Here is a 26363-nt window from a genome sequence, read left to right as displayed (position 1 = left end):
ATCCCTCAAGGCTTTTTGTAAACACTTTTCTATTTTGCAATGCATTTTTTTAGTGTTTGTGTAATATAGTCCATCAAATTGATATTCCATAATTTATTACCCATTCCGTTAGTGCTAGACATTAAGGTTATTTCCATTTTCTCTCTATTATAAATAATAGGAGCAAGAACATCTTTGTATATATAGCTTTTTTCCAACGTCTGAATTATATCCTTAGGATAAATTCCCAGGAGTGGGATTAGTGGGTCAAAGGGTATGAACAGCTTTATGGCTCTTAATATTTATTGCTAAATTGCCCAAAGGGTCATTCTAATTTACAATGCCACCTGCAACACATGAGCGTAGCTGGCCCTCCCAGTCTTTCCAACATGGATTTCCTCAGGCAATAGTTTGGGGCAAATGTAGAAGGTAATAAGGGTAACTTGTTACTGTTTTTAATTGGTAATTTCTTTAATTATTATCAACATTGAACATTTTTTCTTAAGTGTGTTTCTTATATTCTATTTTGTATGGTTTGCTTTTCATGTTGGAAGATTACATTTTTTGACACTAGGTGGAATTTAAAATAGAATGAAAATGTCAAATGCACTCAAGACAGAGAGAATAATCAATGAATCCCCCAGATCATTACCCAGATTCAACAGAAAGTAAGATTTGGTACATTTGCTGTATCTACTCCTTCTTTCCCTCTTTTGTTCTCCTTTGTGTAATTATTCTAAAGCAGATCCCGGACATTCTGCATATGTTTCCTGCATACTTCACTATGCATCTCTAAAACATACAGACTTTCTTATATAATCATATTGCCATTGTTCTGCCTAACAAATTAATGATAATTCCTTGGTATCATTTAATACCACTCTGTAATAAAATTTTCCAAAATATCTTTAAATGTCTTTGTACTGATATTTATTGATCTATCTTTTTGCTGACACTTTGTTCCAATCAGCATCCAGAGAAGGTCCATTACATTTGGTTGTTATGCTTCTAAAGTCTTTTAATCTAGAGCATGCTGTCTCTGTTCACACTGCCCCCCCCACCCCCAAGTTTACCCCCACCCCGTGACTTATTGCAGGAACTGAGTGAGTTATCCTATCAAAGTTCCCACTTTCTGGATTTGACCTTTTATTTTTTTATTAGCTCTAAAAGCTTGATTAGATTCATTTTCAACTTTTTTTGTGGGGGGAGGCAAGAATGCTTCCTGGTGGTGGTGGTCTGTGTGATCCATTTTGTATTGGTTTAGGGGCAGTGATGTCTGATTGTCCCACTTGGGGTGATGCTAAGGCTGATCATGGGTTCAGATGGTGACAGCCCAAAGCACAGTTGTAAACTCCCCATCAGCTTTGCCCCTCGCTGTTCCATCTATTAATGACGGTCGCTTGACTCAGTTATTTCATAGGGATTGCACAGTGGTGATTTTCTAAGTCTATCATTCTTTCCCCACTTATTAACTGGAGTTCTTTTGAACAGTAAAACTTCTTCCCTTATAAACTAGGACTTTTTAGTAATCTCAGAATGCACTTTGTACAAGTAAAGTGGGATGAATGCTGTATTCTTTCCTCTAAATTCCCAAGTTTCTAAGTGAGGAGTTGGTGCCCCTGTTACTTCCCATGGTATCCAGTGAGTTGTTGTTGCTGTTTTGTTTTTTAAGAATCATAAAATATTCAGTGTTTTAAAAAAACACATAATCCTTGTGTTTAACTCAATTAGATTCATTATTCTTTTTTTTGAGTAGTATTTCTTTTTTTTAAGTTAAATTTTTATTGAGTTAATGATAGTTTACAATCTTGTGAAATTTCAGTTGTACATTATTGTTTGTCAGTCGTGTTGTAGGTGCACCACTTCACCCTTTGTGCCCACCCCCCACCCCCCCTTTCCGCTGGTAGCCACTAATCTGTTCTCTTTGTCCACATTTTTAAATTCCTCATATGAGTAGAGTTATACAGAGATTGTCCTTCTCTATCTGGATTATTTCACTTAACATAATTCCCTCAAAGTCCATCCATGTTGTTGTGAATGGGACGATTTTATTCTTTTTTATGGCTGAGTAGTATTCCATTGTATATATATACCATATCTTCTTTATCCAATCATCAGTTAATGGGCACTTACGTTGCTTCCACATCTTAGCTGTTGTAAATAATGCTGCAGTGAACATTGGGGTGCATGGGACCTTTGGAATTGCTGACTTCAAGCTCTTTGGATAGATACCCAGTAGCGGGATGGCTGGGTCATATGGTGTTTCTATTTTTAATTTTTTGAGAAATCTCCATACTGTTTTCCATAGTTGCTGCACCAGTTTGCCTTCCCACCAGCAGCGTATGAGGGTTCCTTTTTCTCCACAACTTCTCGAACATTTGTTACTTTTTGTTTTGGTTATTTTTGTCATTCTAATGGGTGTAAGGTGATATCTTAGTGTAGTTTTGATTTGCATTTCCCTGATGATCAGTGATGATGAGCATCTTTTCATGTGCCTATTGGCCATCCATATATCTTCTTTGGAGAAATGTCTGTGCTCTCATTATTCTTTTTGATGCTCAAATTGTCCCATCCTTGGCCCATGGGAGACCCTTCATGTCCTTGTTTTCAGGCAAAACAAGGTGTCTTGGGTTCATGTAGCATATTTTTTGCCCTCTGGAATGGTCCATTCCTCCAGGGTGTCTGTGTTTTTATTGGTGGGGAATGGCATTTAGAGACCACAATCTGGATATATTATGTGCTTATTGTTGTTGCTTCTAAGTTTTCTCAGTGGACAGAGCTAGGAAATGCATATTTAACTAAAGAAAATAAAAGATTGTGAGTTCATACTGATGTTTTCGTTTCAAATTTGACAAAACCTTCTTTACTTCTTAGATTTGACACTTGTGTTTCTTTCTCTTGCGCTAAAAATCTTGGTTCCAAATGTTATTATACTATAATAGATATCAAATAGTTTCAGAATAACAATACTGATATTACTACTAACAATTTTCTTAGCGAATAAGAGATTTCTTTGCAGTTCTGTTTGTGCTTGGAATACGTTCTACTAAATATATACAAATACCTTGTTCTAGCAACACTTGAATTCTTTTCATGAATTTGATATACAGTTAAGTTCCTATATTTCAGTTCATTTCCAAGTTTTAGGATTCACTTTTTTTTCCTTTTGGTTTAGTTTTATTTGTTTGAATCTGTGAACTGTGCTTTCACAATTAAGCCTGTGTAACGAGGTGTTACGGAGCACCCTGACTCCTCCACAGCTTGTGTGTGGAGACGTGATACACGAATGGAAGACAAAGCTGGGGTTGCCCAAGGGAGAACACATTCTAAAGACACAGGTGAAGGCCCAGCTCACGCCTCTGCCTTCTGGCAGCCTTCCTGCCTGCCCCAGGCCACATAAGTCCTCAGTCCTCTGAATTTCATTAGCACTTTTAGTGACAATGACCCTTTCCCCAGCCCAAAACTTTTGACACCTGGTTGAATAAATACGAATGAACTAACAGGAATAACAGAGCCGAATGTTTAAAATGCAGGGTGCCTCATAAATTCAAGCTGAATAATTTTTTGTGTGTGTAGAGTTGTCTCTGCATTTCCCAAAGCTTGTTCTCTGGGACATCTGTGGGATGTTAAGAAGGGTTATATGGCAAAATCAGTATGGAAATGCTAAGTTAAACAATCCTAATGAGATGTGACTCCAAAATCAGGTCTGATGTCCCAAGCTTCTCTGATGTCCCACAGAAGCCCCTTTCCATGGAGCATCCTGTGTTAATGCTGTTCCATGAAACACAAAGAATCAATGAATAGGGTTCTGGTTGAATGAAAACCAAAGGCATGTCTTTCAGGTAATTGACTTGTACAGTTCTACATTTTTGATTAACAATTTTCTATTTGTTTCTTTCTAGATTGAATCATTAAAGAAAAAGGTGCAACAGAAACAGCTCTTAATACTGCAGCTTTTAGAAAAGATATCTTTCTTAGAAGGAGAGGTAAGAAGCTGTGTTTCTTTAAGTTGGTGTCTTCCCCACCATTAAATTTTATGTTGCTGAGTCTACCACTGCCGACACTTAATTAAAAATATGGCTATTTCCTGGCCTTATAAAATTGATTGAAGGTTAACTGCCAGCACTGAAAATGAGGTTCTGACAGCTAGTTTTTCTTAACCACCTGCCTCTCCTCGTTCCAGCTTGCTGTTCACCTCGGCTTTTTGGCTCTCGGTTTTCTTGTTCAAGAATTTTCTTAGCAAGTCTGATAAGCACTTGATTAATACTGATAAGTTCCCCCATTTGTGAAGTATTTTCACACACATGCCTCACATGATTCTCTCAGTACTTTTAGAAAGGCAAGACGAGGAGTAATATCTCTGTATTAACAAATGAAAAAAAAAAAGAGGCACAGAGAAGGCAGGTGGCTTTGCCCAAGGTCATCCAGCTTAATGCCAGAGTGAGGTTACAAGACAGAGTCCTGATCCAGAACTCTTCTGTGACATTGTGTCAGCGTGTTTTAGAGGTGACTTAATTTCACCTGAAATTTTAAGATATTTTTTATTCTTGACTTTCTGACTTTTTGAAAGTCATTTTGGGGATTTTGTGTAGGTTCCAGAGAAGGAAATTAAGGAGTTGGAAGAACCTTAAGAGCCTGGGTATTAATAGAAGAAGCAGCCAAAATCTATTTGCTCTGAAGGCTCCTTATTAAGAGCTTGGCATTGAGCCTCCGTGAATCTCTACTTGTGTGTGCTCCTCACTTTAGTCCTTCTGCAGTGGGAGACAGCCCAGGAGAGAATGATGAAGTAAGGTGACAGGAAAGAAATGACATTTATTAAGCACCTAGTGTGTGTTGGGCGCTGTTAATTACTTTCCATATCCTTAGTATAACACTGAGTGGAATCAGACTTACCCAAGTTTGAAGCTCGATCTGCTTCTTATTAGCTGGGTACCCTGGGGAGGTTTCTTATAATTCGAAATTGAGATACGTCTGTGTGACCCTGCAATGAGAATGCATAGAAAGGGCCTGGTGGGTATTAAGCCCTCAAAAATTTTTAACTTATTAGTGTTGTTCTCTCTTTATTAAGAGGGATGCCCTATGAGTTAGATGATATTTCCCCCATTTTATAGATGGGGAAACTGAGGTTCAGGGACATTAAGGAACCTGCCCAAGGTGACAGTAAAATGGGTAGGCCTGAATGCAAAGCCTGAGCTGTTAACCACCATGTTTGTAGGGATGGCAAGCTGGGTCTTCATTTACTCTGTTTTTGAGAGGCTGCCTAGAAAAGTCATAACCAGAAGTCCCTCATGGCCTATGCGGAGGTGGTAGCAGATTCAAGGCCCAAGAGTATGAGTGTCCTACAGCTGAGTAAATGGATACTTACCCTGTCCTACTCATATCATCCCCTCCACGGTCCCTGGTCCAGCTCCAGCCTTAGGAATGGATATTTCTGTTTCTAAGATTGCCCTCTGAAATCGCAGCTCCCTGTGGGGTGAATCAGACCTTCCCCAGTGAGAGTCGAGAGTGTGTGTCCTGGTGCAGAGAGAGGGTGGTTCCAGGAGAGAGGAAAGAGATGCTGACAGGAGAGGCAGAAGGTCCCCCCAGACAGTGCCCCACCCCCCTGACTTTGCTGCTCAAACCAGCTCTCTTATGGTAGGTTATGAAATGTCCAGGGGATATTGTGCATGAGCTGTACACATACGTGTGCCTTGTTTAATGCTTGATTCATTAAACTCGTCTCTTCTCCTTAGTTTGGGTTGCCCACACCCTGAGATGTGTATGAGTCCATATATTTCATTTGGGAGAGAATCCCAGGAAGCCCCAGTAGGAGAGGGTGGAGATGAGTCAGAGAAAGGATGAAAGCCAATAATGGAAGCCGTACTGAGGAGGTTACCACTGTGGGCGGCTGTGGCTCACTTGCCCTGGGGTCTCTAGGAGATGGTGTGTACTGGCCTGTGAGTTAAGTTAGCCTTACCAAAAGGTCAGAAGGCTAGGGCGTTTATCCACTGACTCCCATCAGTCGTTGGTTGAGTCCTGCTCCTGGGGGTTGTGGCCGTTCTGGCCTGCCTTGGGCGGAACCAACTGGACTCTTGTGGGCAGAGGAATCCCCCAGGTAGGGAATCACAAGTGGCATGTCAGGAAATGGTGAGTGTCCAGAGGATATGAGCGGGGCTGGCCGTGTCTGCCCTGTATATCCAATAAGCAAGACTTTAAAAAACCAGTTCTCCTTGAGCATTTAAACATTGATTATACATTTGCTTGATTAAATTTTCTTAAACTATTTAAATTCCACTACAAATTTAGTACAGCTGATTCCTTTTGACCACTTCTCTCATCTACCTTAAATAGCAGATGAAACATACACAAAATAAGTTATATAATGACAAGATGTAATAATACATTTATACTTTAATTATAAAATGCTAAATATCTTAAGTTTAATTTTTTTATTCATTATTTCTGTTCTTGTTTTTTATATCTTCCCAAGGCTACTGTTTTGCTTATTGCAAAGTTTTCTTAGAGTGAACATCACTTTGACACTTTCCGGGCAGGTGCAGTGATCTTTCAGATCCAAAGGAGATAGAACACTTTTTCTGAATAGCTAAGGTTAGAGGATGTGGGTACCAACCTGCTAATTCTTGGGCAGGTCACAGGACTAGGTGGCTTCCAGGTGATTCAAACTCAGGACCCCTTATCACTGTGATGCATTGACCTAGTCTTTAGCACTATTAAAAACTTATGCATTCTTTATTAATACTTTACCATCCTTTGTTGGGCCAGATAGAGATTTCATCTCCTAAGAGATGAGAGATTGAGTTTGAATACCTGGCTTTCCTCTTTAGGCTGTGTGCCTGGTTTATCATGTTACAAACCCACTGCTGGCTGTTGTTTCCCTGCTAATTGTGTGTGACCACTATGGGCGATGAACCACCGGCCCCCTTTCCACCTGGTTGTTGTATGAAGACCAGCGCCAAGAGTCCTGTGGGCCTGAAAGTCTTGGGACCACCTGACTTACATTTCCGTTTGTTATTCTTTCCTGCTTAGCGTAGACATTTTATAAACAGACATAAAATTAATGCTCTGTAAAAGAAATGAAATCACCCTGTATGTTAATGCTTCCTAGTTTTAGAAACCAATACAAATTGTAACAAATCTTTAATATTAGAGTCACCCTTCTTTCCTATGGAAACTATCTTTTTGTACACTTTAACTTTCCTTTTGAGTGACATATGAACACAAGGCATTCACAGACTCAACTTGTTTCCATTATTATTTCCTTCTCCTCCTCCTTTTTTTGATGCACAAATTGTCACAGCTCAGCGGGGAGAGTTCTCCTATGTTGACTTCTCTGCCCATGTGGCAGGGTTCCTGATGCTCTTGGAGTCATTCTTACTATGTGGCAGCAACAAGGTATTCCAGGCCTATCCTTATTCTTGTCCTGTCCCAGGTTATGGAATTGGCTTGTCCCTGTGGAGGCCTGACTCATTTTAGTGGGGAACTATATTGAAGACTATCTGGGCATGAGAATTGGAAGTGGGCTAAATCGCTGTGCGTACTGTTAGGCCAATTTTAGTAGTGATAGAATTGGGGGAAATGTATGTCTTTCAAGATTATGAGGTCGCATCAAGGTTTTCCAAATTTATTTAATTATATAGCTTTGTAATACAGAGTTCTTCTGGCCACTGAGAATTTCTATTATGTTGACCTATTCTAATACCAGTAATTTTTATACCATAGTGTTCCATCCCCTGCCTTATGTCACAACAATGCCATTGGTGGTGTTTCGGATACCTTAGAAAAGTTTTAGTGTATAAATCTGGTAACCTCGCATATCCCAATCTTATTAATAAAGTAGCTACCTTTTATTAGGGGCCTAATTGCAGACTCTGGAGTCAGACTGCCTGAGTTCAAATCTCAGCCTTGCGGCTTACTAGTTATATGATCTTGAGCAAAGTTGCCTAACTCAGTTTGCTCATCTGTAAATGGGAATCCTCTCTTTAAAATGATATCCTCTCCGTAGAGTTGTTACAAGGATTAAATTAGTTAATAATAAGTGATTTGAAAAGTACATGGCTCATAGTAAATGCCATATATATTTACCGTTTCTTCAATTGTCTAGGTTCCAGAGACTCTTTTCATTGTTATTGATATATATTTCTTCTTCCTCCTCCTCCTCATCTTCCTTCTCCTCCTGTTCCTCCCCATCCTCCTCCTCCTCCTCCTTTTTATTTTAATTAAAGATTGGCCCTGAGCTACATCTATTGCCAATCTTCCTCTTTTTTTTCCCTCTCCGAAAAGCCCCGCCCCAGTACGCAGTTATATATCCTAGCTGTAGGTCTCTCTAGTTCTGCTGTGTGGGACACCATCTCGGCATGGCCTAATGAGTGGCACTAGGTCCATGCCCAGGATCCAAACTGATGAAACCCTGGGCTGCCACAGCAGAGCAGGCAAACTTAACCACTTGGCCACAGGGCCAGCCCCCTCCTCCTTCTTTTAAATAGAGAATGTGGATTATTTTGGTCCCTGAATTCATCATTTGTACTTACTGGTACTTAAACTCATTAGATTTTGCAACTCCCACCCCTACCAGATCCCTAAAATCTTGCTCTAGCCTGGCCCCATCACACTGCATTTCATCCATTCAAAATCTTCCTGATACAAAAATATGCCCTTTTTTGTTGTTGTTTTCTATTTCTCCAATTTTTTAATTTGCTCACCTCTTGAAGAAGAAATTCCCATTCCTTATTTCCAATACAGAAAATGTTATTAAAATAAAATTGCAAGTATATATCTTCATAAGATTGATAAGCTTTCTGAAACTCTGCACAGATGCCTCTTCGTTTTTTTCTCTGTTGAAAATCCTAAACTTACAGCTAAATTCAAGTCAGGAAAGGAGTCAAATATCTTGGTTTTGTCCATCCTGCATTTAATGTGTGTTGTGTGGTGCATAAACCTCTCAGCATGTCTGTCGTGCATTCCTGGGACTATTATTAATTTTCCTGTGTGATACTGGGGCGGCAGCACCAGGCACCAGGGCTCCATGTACGCATTTTATTGGACGCACATTCTTGTTTAGTGCATGTGCTGCAGCTCTGGCTGCTCGCTCCCCTGGGCCTGAGGGAGATGGGGGAGGAGGTGGCTGCCATGTATCTGTGACGTAATTTCCAAAAAATGCCAAAAGGTGCCATACCAGGTCCTTTCTTCCTGGAAGGCACACAGCCTCCCAAGCTGCCGGGTGGTATGCATTTCACATCTAAACACAAGGGGGTGGTGTTTGAAAGGAGGAGAACTCTGGAACTCGGTCCCAGAAGCCATCTTTTACAGAGCACAGGCTGGCGGCTTCTGCGGCTGCTCTTCGTCTGTCCCCTTTAGTCATATTCTGCAAGACTGTGAGCAGATAGTGTTTGTTTCCTCCGTCAAGTGCTGTCCATTTTATCGTTTTAAGTATTTCATAAATTTGTCCCTCCCTCTCTAACTTTCCTCCTGCTGTCCGTGTTCAGGCTTTCACCATCTTTTATTGTATTCTTTTTGTCAACCTTGTTGTGTATTAATTTATGTAAATAAACGACACCTATTTAAAGTGTATAATGACGGATGTTAACTGGACTTATTGTGGTGATCATTTCTCAGTGTATACAAATATTGAATCATTATGTTGTACACTTGAAATAACATAATGTGATATGTCAATTATACCTCAGTCAAAAAAATAGTGTGTAGTTGGATGAGTCTTGACAGTTGTATATGCCTGTGAAAGAAACCACCACCCCAAGCAGGATACAGAACATTTCCATCACTCCCCTAAGACTCTGTGTTTCCCTATGCAACCCATCTCTCCATTCAGCCCCAAGCATCCACTGATCTCTTTTTGGGGAGGGGTCACTTTCTGACTTTTTGTCATTACAGACTAGTTTGCATTTTATATAAGTGGGATCATGTAGTAGGTACTCTTTTGTGGCTAGCTTCTTTCACTTGGCATAATGATTTGAGAAATGGCTATGTTGCATATATTCCTTTTTATTGCAGAGTGGTATTCCATTGTATGAATATACCACAATTTATTTATCCATTCACTTGTTGATATACATCTGAGTTGTTTCCAGCTTGGGGCTATTGTGAATAAAGCTGCTATGAACATTACCGTACAAGTCATTATGTGGACAGATGTTTTTATTCCTCTTGGGTAAATTCCTAGTACTAGTGGAATAGCTGGATTGTATGGTCCATATGGGTTTAACTTTTAAAGAAGCCGTCAAACAGTTTATCAAAGGGCTTGCAGTATTTCACATTCCCACCAGCAGTTCTTTTTTTTTTTTTTTTTTTGAGGAAGATTAGCCCTGAGCTAACATCTGCCGCCAATCCTCCTCTTTCTGCTGAGGAAGACTGGCCCTGAGCTAACATCCATGCCCATCTTCCTCTGTTTTATATGTGGAATGCCTACCACAGCATGGCTTGCCAAGTGGTACCATGTCCGCACCCAGGATCTGAACCGGTGAACCCGGGCCACCAAAGCGGAATGTGCGCTCTTAACCACTGCCACCAGGCCGGCCCCACTCACCAGCAGTTCTAGTGTTCCAGTTTCTCCACATCCTCTCTTTAACTTAGTATTGTCAGTCTTTTAAATTTAGCCATTCTAGAGGCTGTGTGGTATCTCATTGTGGATTTTATTTGCATTTTGATAGTTACTAGTGATGTTGAGCATCTTTTAAAATGCTTGTTGCCCATTTATATATCTTGTTTTTTGAAGCATCTATTCAAATCTCTTGCCCATTATTTTATTGAATTTTTAGTTTTCTTATTATTGAGTTGTAAGAGTTCTTTATATATTCTGGAGACCAGTTCTTTGTCAGATATATGCATTGTGAACATTTTCTCCCACTCCATGACTTGCTTTTTAATTTTTTTAATGATATATTTTGAAGATACTTTTATTTTGGTTTTTGTTTTTGAAAAGAGTTCAGTTTATTAATTTTTTCTTCTATGGTTTTTGTTATTTGTTTCCTGAGAAATCTTTGCCTACTACGAGGTCACAGAGATTTTCTCCTGTAAAAATGATTTCCTCTAAAAATTTTATTATTTTTGCTTTTTAATTTAGATCTATGATCTATTTGGAGTTAATTTGTGTGTTTTGTGTGAAGTAAGGGTGGATATTCTTTTTTCCCACACAGATATCCATTGTTTCCTTTTGGTGACTCTTTAGTTCCTGATATCGATGATTTGTACCCCCTTTCTTCTTTAGTCAGTCTAGCTAGGGGGTTATCAATTTTGTTGATTTTCCAAAAAATTGAAGTAGCTTTGGCTTTGTTGATATTCTCTATTGTCTGTCTCTTTTCTATTTTATTGAATTTTGCTCTGATATTCATTACTCCTGTCCTTCTAATTATTTTGATATTACTTTGCCCTTCTTTTTCTGGCTGCTTGGGGTGGACCTTAGGTCACTGACTTTAGACCTCTCTTCTTTTCTAGCATAAGCCTTTAAAGTTCTAAATGCCCCTCTCAGCTGTGCTTCAGCTCCATCCCGCAAGCTTTGATATGTTGTATTTTCATTATCATCCAGGTCAAAATATTGGCTAATTTCCTTTGAGGTTCTTCTTTGACTTATGGATTATTTACAAGTGTGTTAACTTCCAAATATTTGAGGTTTTCTTAGATATCTTATGGTTTTTTATTTTTAATTTAGTTATGGTCAGAGAATTTGTTTTGTATGGTTTTAATTCTTTTAAATTTATTGAGACTTGTTATATGACTCAGCATATGGTTTCTCTTGGTTAAATATTATAAAAAATACATATTCTGTTTTTGTGTGTGTACTATAAATATCAATTAGATTTAGTTGGTTGATAATATTGTTTAGGTTATTTATGTTTTTCCTGGTTTTTGTACAATTGTTCTATCAATTGCTGAGAGAGGGCTGTTAAAAATCCCTTCCTATGGTTTTAAACCATATTTCTTTCTTTAATTCTGCTGTTTTTTACTTCATATATTTTGAGGCTCTCAATGATGCATACATTTTTGATTGTTGTGTCTTGGTGATGAATTGACCTTTTCATTATTAGGAAATATCGGTTGCTACCTTTGTTCATCCTCTTTGTCTTGAAGTCTATTTTATCGGATATTAATTTAGCCATTCTTGTCCTCTCATGTTTACTGTTTGCATGGTATGCCTTTTCCATCCACTTATTTTCAGCTGATCCCTGTCTCTGTATTTAAAGGGCATCTCTTGTAGACAATATATAGTTGGGTCTTGCTTTTCTATACATTCTGATTGTCTCTGTCCTTTAATTGGAGTGTATAGCCCACTGATATTTAATTATTATAGATATGGTTGGATTTAGGTCTACCATTTTATTGTTTGTTTTCTGTTTATTCCCTCTAGTTTATTTTTTTTGTTTTGTTGTCCCCTTCTTGCCTTCCTTTGGATTAGTTCTTAGAATTCCATTTTGACTTATCAATTGGCATTTTGCTATGTCTCTTTTCTCTACTATATTAGTGGTTGCTCTAGGTATTACAATGCACATCATTGACTGTTTACAATCCACTTACAGGTAATATTGTACTGCTTTGTGTAAAATGTAGAAATCTGGCAATGATATAGGCCCACTAACCCCTCCGCCCACTGTTATAGTTATTTTATATATTGTATCTGCATACCGTGTAAACCCACAATACATTGTTACAATTTTTGCTTTCACAATCATATGTATTTTAAAGAAATTAAGAGGAAATATAGTCTTTCATATTTACTCATATACTATTTCTGATGTTCTTCATTCATTCCTGCAAATCTGAGCTTTTCTCTGATATCCTCTTTCTTCAGCCTCAGGAACTTTTATTTCGCGTGTCATATAGTGCAGGTCAGATAGTGACAAATTCACTTAGTTTCTCTTATCTGAAAGTAAGGTCGTTATTTCATCTTCACTATTGAAACATACAGAGTTCTAGGTTGACAGTTTGTTTCTCTTAGTGCTTGCTGTTTCTGGCTTCCACAGTTTTTGATGAGAAATCTGTGGTATTTCAAGCTGTTGTTCCCCTATGTGTAATAGGATGGCTTTCAAGATTTTTCTTTAGTTCTGGTTTTTAGTAGTTTGACTCTGATGTGCCAGGGTGTGTTTCTCTTTGAACTTACTCTGTTTAGGGTTTGCCAAGCTTCTTGAATTTGTAAGGTTATGTCTTTCACCAAATTTGGAAAGTGTTCAGCCATATTTCTTTGAATATTTATTCTGCTTTAGTTTCTCTCTCGTTTCCTTCTGTGATTCCAGTATCCCTATGCTAGACGTTTGGAAATTGTTCCACAATTTCATGAAGCTCCATTTATTATTTTTAATCTTTCCTTTCTTTATCTTATTTTGATTGATTTCTATTAATGTGTCTTCAAGTTTACTGACTCCTTCCTTTGTCATCTCCATTCTTTTCTTAAGTTAATCTAGTGATATATATTTTTTAAATTTCAGTCGTATTTTTCTGTTCTAAAATTTCCATTTTTTTGTAGTTTTTATTTCTTTCTGTTGCCTTTATTTTCTACTACTTCATCATTTACAAGCACATTTTTCTCTTACTTCATTGAGCATAGTTACAATAGCTGTTTTAAAATCCTTGTCTGAAAATTCCAACATCTGAGTCATCTCAGGATTGGCATCTATTGATTCTCTTTTCCCCTGGGAGTGGGTCACTTTTCCTAACTCTTCTATGTCAAGTAATTTTGGGTTATAATCTGGATATTGTAAATGTTTTATCGTGGAGACTTTGGATTGTGTTTTACTGTTCTGAAGAATGTTGAGGTTTTTGTTTTAGAAGGTAGTGAATTTGGTTAGACCCAGACACACCCTGCCATGCTGTGGTGAGTGATGGCTCCTGGACTCCTTCCCCTGTTTTTTCTACCAGAAAGATGATCTTTCTCTTGAATTTTCACTGTATCTATTCAGCTACCACCGTGACTGTACTACTCTTGGGCAAAGCTGCAAACGGGAAACGAATAAATGAATCACAAAGAACCCATTCTATGCTTGTCACTTGCTCCAGGTTTTGCCTCCCTCTGAAACTTGCTTGTCCTTGTTCAGTCTCCAGAGACCTCAGTAGTTGTGTTGTGTCTTTATCCAGAGTTGATAGCTATTCTTTGAGGGGGATCTGTTTGTTAGGCACTTACTCCTCTATACAAGAAGTGCAGCTCTCACTCTTTTAACTGGAAAACTGCAGTGACGTTCTGGATGATTTTCCTGCCTGTGGTTTTATTTCCTTTCAATACCGTCTTCACTTGGGAGCCCAAGTGATTGAAATAAAATCTAGTGTTGACCTTGGTCTTAGAGGATCGGGTGTAAGGTGTTGGTAATGGCATACGTAGCCCTTCATATCCGGTTCCTGCCCACCTGTATACTACAGTAAGGTGCCTATTCTCAACCCGGTATGTTTCCCCAATTCTGGAATACCCATCCCCATTGTTTCTCTTACTCTCTTTCCCTCGCCTAACTCCAGAAAATCTTCACAGACAATTCAGTTCTTCTCGCCATCTTGAGTCAGGCATCTCCTCTGATTCCCCCTTAGTATTCCATGGCTTCTCTGGCATGAGACTTGCCACTTTATTCTGTCATTTTCTGCTTAGTTTTCAGTACCCACCCCAAGACTGAGCTCCACAAGGGTTGCGAATCATGCCCTCTTTCTTTTAACTGATACCTACCTCCCCTTACCTAACTTTAAACACCACCTGATAAATAGTAGATACTCAGTTATTTTACTGCTTACATTAAATTGTTAATGGAATCTTTGAAATCGTAGTGATTAAAGTCTACACTGAGAAGGGCTAAGGTGATGGGATTGCTGGAGCTTACTAAAAGGCAGCCCTCTTCTGCCTTTCTCTTTTCTTATGAATAAGAGAGTCCAAATATTGCCATGGAAGCTGTGTGTGTGTGTGTGTGTAAAGGTGATGTACCTCTGGCAGTAAGCCAGCACCATTCTCCCATACTGAGCGTCAGGTGATAGATTCGGAGCACATAGATGTGTCATGGCTTGTCAGCTGCTAGGGAATCTGGAATGCATTTTCTCCCTTTACACCGTTTCCCATTTATCAGAAGGGATCCGTAGACCTTCACATCCTACAGAACAGGAGTTTGTACCGGGGCTGCTGCTCGGCTCCTTGGTATCACCATTCAGAGCAGGAGCTACTGAGCTGTAACTCACATTCTTTCTTTCAAAACAAATGAGCTTGTGTTTCCATAGAACTTTTCAACTTTCATCTGTTATCTAGTGTCTTAGAATGCCTCAGCTTCAGCTCCAACTTAAAAAGAAGAAAAGACAAATGCTTTAATTTTTTCTGGTTATGCAAATATTGTGCTCCTTGTAAAAGCATTTATACTTTTATTTATTCAGTAAATACTTATCTTGCATCTCCTACATGCCATGCTCCAACAGTACAGCCAGGAAGCTAGACATGGTCATTACCTCCTCGTGAAAATTTAGTTTGGCATTACAGAAAAATATGCAGAAGAACTTTTAAAAAAATATCCAAAAACTCAATACACAGAGATAACCGCTGTTAACCTCTTTTTGAATTTTGCGTGTGTGTTTTTGCCCTAGCTCCATCATTCATCTGTTTTCATTCCAGTATCCTCAGCTTTCTTGCTTCTTGTTCCTTCATTTCCCCCGTGGGGCAAATTTCCAATTCCTGAGCATCTAATCATCAACCTATGTAATGTTTGGCTCTGGCCTGAAAAAAAACTATTTAGAATGCTAATTTTAATCCCAGGGAGCTTGTTCTACTTTATATGTTTGAGATTCTGAATTTTCCACACCTATGAAATACTAATTATTAACTTATAGAGGTATTTCCCACTAAATTAAATTAATAGACTTACTCATTTTATGGTTTAATGAGGGAGTATTAAAAGTTGAGCTGTACCTTATTTATAATTGAAAAAAAGTGATAAATATCTAACTGACCATCAATAAGAGACTAGTTAAATAAATAATGTACATCCATACAATGGAATGCTATGAACCCATTAAAATAGTTTGTTGACATAAAAAGAAAACTAATAAATGTGGAAAGGTATTCACAACAAATCGCTGAGTGGAAAAAAGTAGATTACTGTATAGATTAGGATATTTTGTTTCTGTTTATGTAAAATTGGATACATATGTATGTATGTGCACAGAAAGCTATCTGTAAGGATTCAATCAATGTATTTCTTCAATTCCTACTGTATAAGAGATGTTTAATGAATACATTGTGATACATGTCCATGTCATGGGGGAAAATCTGATAATACATACAAATCACATCATGCATATTTGTGGGGAACATATTTGCTTTACTAAGAGTCCTTTTTGCCTTATCTCTAGAATAATGAACTACAAAGCAGATTGGACTATTTAATAGAAACTCAGTCCAAGACTGATGTGGAAACCAGAGAGATTGGAGTGAGCTGTGATCTTCTACCCAGGTATTTAGGAATTTCCTGTTTTTCTGACTCAAATTCCTCTTTGACTTAAGAAAATACTTTACTGGGCTGTTATTACCAGAATTGCATTCTTTCTACTAAAAATATTTCTGCAAAGATAAATGGTGGCTGCTGCGGCATCTGACTGCTTTCTGTGGGAGCAGGGGCACCGTGCAGGGCAGAGGGGCTAGTGAAGGAGAGATCTGGGGAAGCCACTTCAGAGAGAGATTGGCTCTATCAGTGAGTGCACGTATTTGTTCCTTCGTTTATTCATTCATTCATTCATTCATTCAGCAAACACCTGTCGAGTACCTTCCCTGTGCCAGACAGTTATAAGCTAGAGAAGAATGAGATTTGGTTCCTGCCCCAGAGTGTGGTCCAGAAGGAGAGACAGATATGTAGGCTGTAATTTACAGCAGTGTGAGAGAGACCTACAGGTGCTTTAGTAACATAGAGGCAGGAGAGTCTAAATCTTGAATGAAATTCCTCTCTTCCCCGGTACCGTAACAGTATTATCAGGCACTGGATCAGATCCGTAAATAAATGGCCTGCCTCAGTCATGGGCAGATACATGATGACTGTAACTTGGTCCATTCAGTCGTATTTCCGAGCTAGAGGACTGACCCATTCCATGTTAAGCTGCTCCACACGCCATGCCTCAGTCTCTCACTAGTAAGATTAGAACCTGTGAACAGTGACCAACCCGCTATCTCAAGGTGCTCAAAACTGTGCTTGGCCCAAAGAGGACGTGAAACGAGTTTATAACAAGGATGCTGATGACATGTGGCCTGTGACTTAGGTAACCAGAGTCACAAAGTACCTCGTATAGTGTATGTAGGAGGGCATACTCTTGTGTAATCAAGGGCATTTATGTGTGGTGTGTTAGAAATTATTTGGCCTGAAAATTGTAGACCCCTGGAACCTTGAATGGTTCCATCTCGGGGGAAATGGTGAGGAGCGATTATCAAGCTGGGCTCTAGACTACCTGGTTCCAGCGCTCCCAGCTAGCAGCAGGGTGCCTTCCGGCTGGACTCTCCTTCCTGGGCCTTGGGTCCCCAATCTGTGAGGTCATTCATTTGATTAGGTGACTTCTCAGGTCTACCCAGCTCTAACATTGTGTAACAAGGCCTCATTTTCCTCCCTGACTATTTTTATTCATTACTGATATAGTATTTTTTGTTTGTTAAAATGAGCCACTTGCCTTTCTCAAAGTATTTACCAAAAGCAGCATTAAGCTCTTTCTTTGACATTGTTCTCGTTAACATTGCTTGCTTTCTGGTAAAAACAAGGTAATTTTATCATTCTGATATAATGAACAGAAAGCGTTTAAAAAGAAAGAAAAAAGGGAAGAGAACATGTAAATAGACTCCAGGTCTCATCAGTGCGGCGTACAAAGTACATGATAAAAACATAGCCCAGAAGAATGATTGATCACGTCCCGGGACTCCTTTTGAATATAAAGAGTTTGGTCATTTCCCTCCTTTTTTATTGTTCAAGAACCAAGTGGCTTAGTCCACTCTAATTGCCCACATAATAAATCTTGTTTGGCTAAGACGGGTACAAAACTGTGTCTGAAACCAATAAATTGTTTGTTTTCTAATTCCCACATTTTGGCTTAAAACAAGGTTTTCAATTTGTATGCTGAAGGATAGCCTGCAGCAAACTTTTATGGCTAAGTTATGAAACCACAAAGCGGTTTTCATAATGGAAGTGCTGACAGACCCTTAACTTATGGCCACGGTGAACTTGGAAGCCACTTCAGTATCTGAAAGCAGCTTTTCCATAAATGTAACATTTGGTTTCCCCCAGGATCCATCTTAGTACTTGAACTACCTGGGTCAATCAGCAGAGGAAATGAAAACTCCGTATCCGCATTTCCGAAAAGGCAGAATAGTATTTCACTTGTTTCCTCACAAATATTATTAAGTGCCTACTATGTGAAAGGCGCCGTGGAAGTCTGGGTGGGGAGGAGCCTGGGATCTGTGGAGATAATTCAGGACAGTACTGTTCCACCCAAGCTTCTTGGAACTGCATGCTCTGTGCTGGGGTTCGCAGAGGGGCCTCCGGCTGCCTCAGGGGGCAAGGAGCTTAGCCAGGACCTGGCCTGTGGGGACCCTCCACCCCCAACCCCCCAAAAAACCTGAGGAACTCAGCTTTTAGTGTGTTTCATATGTTGGATTACAAATAAGATTCTGTTTATATAAAGAGTTCCATGGTCAAAAGCAAATTGGAACCCCCAATCTAATTTAATCCCCGTGTTTTATAGATACCAAAATCAAGGTCCAGAGAGACAGTGATTCACTGGAAGCCACACAGACAGGATTAGAACCAGGCCCTCTGAGTCCTGGTGTGGTCCATTTGTAGTTTTAAAATACTCAATAAATAAAGAGTTGCTTAATTATGTTGTGTATGTTCTAACAAAATTCCTGGTTCTTACTTGGACTTCAGACTTGCATCTAACTAATTAAGGATTCCATGGTGTTTCCCATGTGTTTTTAAAACAGTCTCCTCCGAAGTGTTTTAGATCAATGAAGGTGTTGAGTCAAGCCTCAATTGTGCAGAAGAGTTTTGTTCTTCACCCTGTTCTTCTCCCACAAAGAACTGGGCAGTGTGGTTCAGCTGGGGAACCTTGGGCTGCAGAGGTCTCTGTGCAGCAGCCGCTAGCTGAGCACAGCCTTGGACAAGTCACTTACCCTCTCTTAAACCTCGATTATTTCATCTTTAAAATGGGAAGGAAGATGACAATATCAAATCTCATAGGGTTGCTATGAGGCTTAAATGAAAACGTTAAATCAAGCATTTCCATGGTAACTAGACTGAAGTTAAGCACTTAATAAATAATAACTGTTATTATTATTAACTAAGTAAAAACTCTGATTTTACCTATAAGACACTGTATCAAATATAAGTGAATTTGGGTATGCTAAGACAATTGCATTAACTTACTTTTTTGTGGTTGTTAGTGATTTTATTAAAGGTATTGATAGCTTAATTGAATATATAGTGCCTTGGTATGCATTGAGCTCTTGAATTAGACTGTTAGTGGTTTGAAACTTCTAGACACTGTGTAAAACACTGGAAGGCCCAGTGATTGATGGATCTCTGTAGGCTGAGACATCAGTGGTCCCAGTTGTGTTCCAGGCATGAGTCATAAAACCTCATTGAAGAGTTGCACAGAACCTGCGACTTAGTTCTTCTTATACCTACAGGAGTTACATGCTGTCCTATCGCTAATGACATTTGACATACAATTAGATCTGCTCTGTTTTTATGTACTGCTGAAAAAAATGGGATCAGCTTTACAGGGAGGCCAGAGGTAAAGCTTTTCTTTACTTACGGAGCCATTAAGCCCCTTTTATTACCCCCCCGTCCCCCAATTTCTCCTGTCCCTGCCAACACTCTGTACTCCTGGGGACAGGGACCCTAGGCCGCCATCCCCTAGTCAAGCATTTTCTTGATGCTCAATAAATATTTGTTGGCTGAATGAACGAAAGGTAGACACCAAGTAAGGACTTAGGCAGCTGATCTGTGTTATATGATTTATTTATTTAATAAAGGACTTGGAAGAAGCAATTCTTGCTCACGTTTTACTTCTTTGTGTTTATCCTCTCTTACTAGAATGTAAGCTCCGTGAGGGCAAGGATTTCATCCATGTCACTCATTGCAGTCTCCCTGTGACTGCCTTAGACTAGCGCCTCGCACATGGCAGTCACTCAGTCCAAGTTTGTTGACTGGAGCCATCGCTTGTAGCATTTGGCAGTCCTTCCTAAGCAGAAGAATGTCTGCTTCCCGTAGGACATTTCTCTTCTGGTTCTCTCCCTACTCCCCTGGCCTGTCCTCTATTTATTTTGATGTCTCCTCTTTCTTCTCCCAGGTCCTTGCCATGGGAACTCCTCCTGGTTCTATCTTGGTTATGGTAGTTTCTGCAAAGATGGCATCCAGCCCATAGCTTTACCTCTCGCCTCCCTGTGGCTGAGCCACTGGGTAGTTTGAACCTCTCTGTTGAATACAAGTTCTCGTTCCCACGGTTGCCTGCTGGGCACTCCCAGCTGGGGTCCACTTGATCTCCATACCAGCCATGTCCATCTCCTGCTGTGTCCTTTTTTTCATCAAAGTCGATTCCTCTTAGTAGTAGTTAAGAACACTGGCTGAAAGTTAGACTTAGGTTTGGGTCCTGGCTCCGCCTCCTGCTTTGTTTACAGCTTTAGGCAAATTCCTAAGCTCATCGACCCTTGGCTTCCTCACCCAGAACAGGAAGATTTTGATAGTAATTCCCTCAGAATCTCGCTGAGATGACTGAGATGTAGGCGTAAAGTGCCCAGTGCAGTGACCATATTTTCACGGTTTGGTTTAGCTGCCCCGACTTTCTCAGTTACCTAAGCTCAATGGATCGCAGTCACCTTTGAGCCATGAGTTGTTTTCTCCCAGACTCACTCACTCACACGGTGCTGTCTTCTTCTTCATGACTTGCTGCATACTTTTCCATTCCCGCTGCCACTAGCCTGCTTGAGACTAGTATCATCATCTCTGCTCAGTACCATCCAGTTCTCCTCTTCAAATCCTTCCCCTCCTTCATCTCACCTCTGTGCTACACAAATTTCTGGAGAGCAAGAATCTCTTAATAGAGCAAGGAGAGAGGGAAGGACTGAGAAGACATTCTCTGCGATTTCAGGGGCTTTTAAACACCTATTCTATATAAAAGATTCAAGAGTTTGACTTGAAAAGTTTGAAATATGTTAAAGAAAGCATTTGAGAGCAATTTCAAGTCAGCTTGCCTTCATTCACAAAGTGAAAAACAAAAAAACCAAAAGAAAGAGACTCCTCTTCTCTTTCTCCTGGACCTTAGTGAAACTTAGTTTCCAGCAAACTTATAGATTATGTCTTAATAGGTGCAATTTGATGAAAAATATTCCCCGAAGTCATAAGTACTGGGCACATAGTAAGCGCTTTAAAATGCCAACACTTTCATATTCCTGTTGAGGAGGGCAGAACACAAAGGAGCTTTCTGTCAAAGCTGTATTTGCTGATTCTGCTATTGTTTCCCCCAGGGGAACCGCCCCTTTATGGAGTCATAAAAGGTGAACAATAACCTTAATGTTTCAGTTCTGTGGTTGAAATTATTTGTGTTCTTGAAATCCTGTTGTTTCCTAGTGATCAACTAAATAAAATACCTCACTTCTTTTTGAAAGGTTGGGGTATGAGAGCCTGTTTTTGAAACCCAGAAGTTCCACCTTTATAAATATTTCTGCATTTTATGGGCTTTTAGGATACTGTCACTGGAGACCATTTCTGTTATGTGGAATTTTCACAGTAGTTGGCACAAACTGCCGTGTGGCTTCTGCCCCTGGCACTCCCCTAAACTGCCTGGTCAGGTCACTGGGGTCCTCTGAGTTGCCAGATCCTGTGGCTTCCTGTCTGTGGCAGGTGACACCCTGACAGCTCACTCCTCGAAATCTGTCATCCTCTGATACCCTTTGTCATCCATATATGGAGTGATAGCTCTGTGCCTGGCCTGTGTGAGCTGCTGCTGGGGTCATGAAGATGAGTGGCATATGGTTTTCACCCTTCAAGAAGTTATGCCTAGCAGAGGAGATAAATGCGTAGACTAGTGGGGCAATGAGATGCTTCCACTGATGAGTCAGAAGCCTGGGTGAAAGTCATTTTCAAGGTGTATATGGGATGGGTGGGTGGAGAGCACAGAAAAGACATATTGGATCTCTTGGGGAGAGACATGTGAAGTTTAAAATTCCCCCCAAGCTTCTAATAGATCCCATTAGGAAGCTGTCTCCCTATTACACGTTAGTTGAAAATCACTGCAGTCTAGTGGGAGATGTTACTGATGGGAAAGTTTAGCAAAAGTGACCCTTGGGAAGCAGAAAATTGAGCAGCACTGCTCAAGGAAGCTGTGAGCACATAAAGAAAGGAGTGATCATTTCCATCACTGGTGCCAGGAATCGGGGAAATTGTCATATAGGAGGTGATGTTTGGTTTGAGTCTTGAAATATAGGCAGGAATTCATCAGATCAATTTGACTAGGGAAGCATTCGAGGCGGAGGGGATGGCGTGAGACTGGCAAAGAGGTGTGAAGCCGTGTGATAAATGATGAGAGCTGTGTGCTCAGCAAGGCCAGGCAGGAGCTCTAACAGGAGATGGTGAGGCCCTTTAGACCATGCAGAGTTTGGACTTCACCCAGGAAGTGATGGGGAGACTCTGATGAATTTTAAGAACAGTAATATGCTCCGGTTGTCTTTTTAGGAAGATATCTTTGACAGCCACATGGATAGTGGATTTAGGGAGGGGGAAGACTTTGCCAACGCTGAAGGCAGGGAGACCATTTAGGCTACTGTTCCAATATTAAAAGATAAGTTATGAGAGCCTGAACTAGGGCAGTGGCTTAGGGAGTAGAGAAGCCCGTTAACAAAACAGAAGTTAAGGAGGAAGATTCCATACTACTTGGTGAATGATTGGACGTGGGAAGTTAGGGGAAAGGGAGTTGACTCATATCCCATATGCACCATTGGTCATTGCATCAGTTGGGATGAGGAATGCAGCTGCTGTAAGAAATAACCCAGAGATCTCAGTGGCTAAGCACAATAAAGATTGATTTCTCACGCCACGGTCCCAGGCAGGTTGGCATGGGCCTCGCTCCACACAGTCATTTGGGAACCCAGGATTCTTTCGTCTAGCTACCCTGCCTGGGCTTTGGTGTCCTCTTGGGTATTCCACTGTATCCTCTGCGTGAAAGGGGAGAGCGAGAGCATGGCGGATTATGTAGAGATTCTTACAGGCTAAACCTGGAAATAATATAAATCATTTCTGCCTGTTTAGTCACATGGCCCAGCGAATTGCAAGCGAGGCTGGGAAATGTAGTTGAATTATTTGTCCAGGAGGAAAAAGAAATGGAACATGTCTCTATCTTAGTCGCTAAATCCTATCATTTCTACTTCCCAAATATCTCCCTAACCTTTCCTTGCTACTTCACCTCCAGGGCTACTGTTAGAATTCAAGTTCTCACGGCCTGTCTCACCTCCTAAATAACAAATCTCTGAACTAAACTTCTGCCTCCAGACTGACCCCTCTGCAGTCAGCCCTCAGCGGTGCCAAGGGGTCTTGCTAGAATCAAAATATGAGCGTATCATGCCCCCCTTAAAAACCTTTATTGGCTCCCTGTCCCCTTCTAAACTCCTTGGCAGGGCACACAGGGCGCTCCTCCACCAGGCCTCATCTTCTGCCACTTTCCATTGTGCACTCTTTGCTCCAGTCCCAGCAAACGTGTCTCCTTTCCATGCCTGCGGCCTTTGTGTTCACCCTTCTCCCTGGAATTCCCATCTCCCCCTTGCCCACTTGAGGAGTGCCTAGGCATCTTTCAAGATTCACCTTCCCCATGTGAATTTCCAGAAGCCCTCCTAGTGATGCTCACTTGTTGTGTTAATTCTGTTAATTCTTGTATGGCTCAGGGTCCTGGCAGGAAGGGAAGATGGACGAGACTTGAAGGGACTATTTACACAGGTTTGCGCAGCCTTAAGAGAAATAAACAAACGGTAGTGGTTTACTCTGGGGGTAGCAACAGTGGAAACTGTTATCAGCCTGGGCCCGAAGAGGAAGGGGAAGAAAGGCTGTAGAAGAGACAGAGGGGAGAGCTGGAGCTGTAGCCTTTGCCAGAGGAATCCAGCCAACTACAAGCTGTAACCTGGCTGGGAGGAAACAAATGTCCTGACCTCTCTATCCTTCCATTCCCTCATCCCTGCTTCCATCTCCCAACTGGTCCAAACCAACTGGAAGCTAAAGGGTGAGGGACGTCAGCTTCCCAGGGCACAGAGTAAGGTGGAGAAGAAGAGTAAATCTGAATGGGCAAATGGCGACTACCCAGCACAGCTCTTTATGTCTGCGTTTCGGTACCTAACACATTGTATTAAAGTCATTTATGTACATATCTTTCCCACCAATTATGAGTTCCTTGAATGCATGTTGTATCTTTTTCTGAATCATTGATGCCTACTACAACCTTTATAAGCTGCTAAAAACAATGGTCCCTCTTGTAATATTTAAATGAAATATTCAACTGCATTCTTACAGTCTATCTTTGTGTTGAACAACCATTTCCTAGAGCTGTCTTACCTCTTGAAGAGTTTGGAGAATTTTGTTTCATCTTCCTGACCTGCCTTTTCTCATTTCTCAGCCCAACAGGTAGGACTCGTGAAATCGCCATGCCTTCCAGGAACTATACCCCATACACACGAGTCCTGGAGTTAACCATGAAGAAAACACTGACTTAGGCATCCATAGGTGGGCGCTTTTTACAGATGGACAAAGGCCCTGGACCCCTGTGGCCTGAGGTCTAAAAAGGTGACTGTTACTTCCTCCTATACACAGTTTAAGCCAGAAGGGAAATTGCTGAGGTTCTGATCCGCTTCTAAAACATGAAGGAAAGTGGAGGCGGAGGGGGAGGGCAGGCAAGAGGGGTTTACAAGATCATATGTCAAATACTCGACCAGCGTAGCCTGCTGTCCTGGGCCATCCTGAGATTTCTGTGAAGACACTGAAGTCCTGCCAGGAGAATTCCCTCAGAATTGGTTTTCTGTTTTGCTAGACTTCGGTTGGGAGGAAAAAGGGCGTTAATTTGAAATTTCATGTTATTCACGCCAGGATCATTTGTTACAGCATGAAGATTTTGTTTACCCATAAAAGTATTAGAGGCAGTGTTTCTCTGGTGCAGAGAAGCCTGTCCCCAGGAGCATGGGCCCTGGGGACACCCAGCCCTGGGAGGGCAGGGTCCCAGCATGCAGTGCTCTCCGCCCGTGGTGCAGAGGGTCTGGGCAGAGTTGTGGGAGCCCCCACTGGAGACGGGCCTTGGGTGGGCAGACACGCTTCATACTGACCTGCTAATCCCTGGGTTTAATTTGTGCCTTATGCCTTTCTTGGGCCAGCTGAAATCACTGTATTTATTCAACCTGTGATTTTTTTTTTTTCTTTCTCACTTAAACTGAAAGAGAATTTTGTATGTTGTGGAAATGTAATCATTTAATGTTTTCAGGATCAATTGATGTTTTTGTTAAACAAATGAGTAATTTGTTCATGCATGCTCTACTTTAATATTATAACCTATGCCACATACGTTTAATAAATGCCCTATATTTTGTTCTACTGATGTTGTCTCTGTGTTGCACCTGTGACCACACAGAAGGAGAGAGCAGAGGTGGGCTCTGGAGTGTCAAAGTCAGGTTACGCTGCTCTTTCAATCAGTCCATAGAAGTTTTTACAAACCACAAGATAGGGTGTGTGTGTGTGAGAGAGAGTGTGTGTGTATTTTTAAACTGTGAAGTTTATCTAGGTACCCACCTTCTAGAAAGACTAAGATAGATTCATGGTCATAACATACAAAAATAGTTTGTATGTTAAAAAATTACCCTCCCCACGGGGTCAGGCCCAGTGGCATAGAGGTTAAGTTCACGTGCTCTGTTTCAGCAGCCCAGGGTTTGCAGGTTTGGATCCCTGGCACGGACCTACATACTGCTCATCAAGCCATGCTGTGGCAGCATCCCACATACAAAATAGAGGAAGATTGGCAGGCTGTTGGCTCAGGGACAATCTTCCTCAAGCAAAAAGAGGAATATTGGCAACAGATGTTTGGGCCAATCTTCCTCACGAAAAAAAAAGGGAAAAGAAAAAAAATCACCTTCCCTTGTGCCCAAATCCCCTTACTCCCCCACTTCAAAAAAAAAAAAAAAAAGCCAAAGAAAGAAAGCAAAGAAACTCAGTTGAGTTAATCACTGTGAATCAGGATAGTGAAAAGGGGAAAATGAGTGTTTTAAGCCAAATTTATATTTAAATTATGGTTGTGGGACGTTGGATAAGTCATCAAAGCTATCTGACTATCAACTTTATCTTCTAAAAACGTGGGATAATCACACCTCCTTGATAGGCTGGTGTGGTGGCCAATGAGGTAAGTCACACAGAGGTGCTGGCCCGGTG

At 40.6% G+C, this 26363-nt stretch overlaps 1 protein-coding gene across 3 annotated transcripts in view; it reads left to right on the top strand.

Moving 5' to 3' along the window:
• Positions 1-25535, top strand: part of MYZAP (myocardial zonula adherens protein) — a 101687-nt gene extending 76152 nt beyond the window's left edge. For all 3 annotated transcript variants that reach the window (XM_070579082.1, XM_008529089.2, XM_008529090.2), the window contains 3 exons: positions 3882-3965; positions 16294-16394; positions 24571-25535. In XM_070579082.1, the coding sequence (XP_070435183.1) occupies positions 3882-3965; positions 16294-16394; positions 24571-24667 (282 nt within the window). In that variant the 3' untranslated portion in view covers positions 24668-25535. The remainder of the gene's footprint in view (positions 1-3881; positions 3966-16293; positions 16395-24570) is intronic.
• The last annotated feature ends 828 nt before the right edge of the window (positions 25536-26363 follow it).

The sequence above is a fragment of the Equus przewalskii genome, chromosome 1 (assembly GCF_037783145.1).
Source record: "Equus przewalskii isolate Varuska chromosome 1, EquPr2, whole genome shotgun sequence".
In the NCBI taxonomy this organism is placed as follows: domain Eukaryota; kingdom Metazoa; phylum Chordata; class Mammalia; order Perissodactyla; family Equidae; genus Equus; species Equus przewalskii.
The sequence above is the reverse complement of the archived record's forward strand: the minus strand, read 5'-3'. Positions and strand labels throughout refer to the sequence as shown.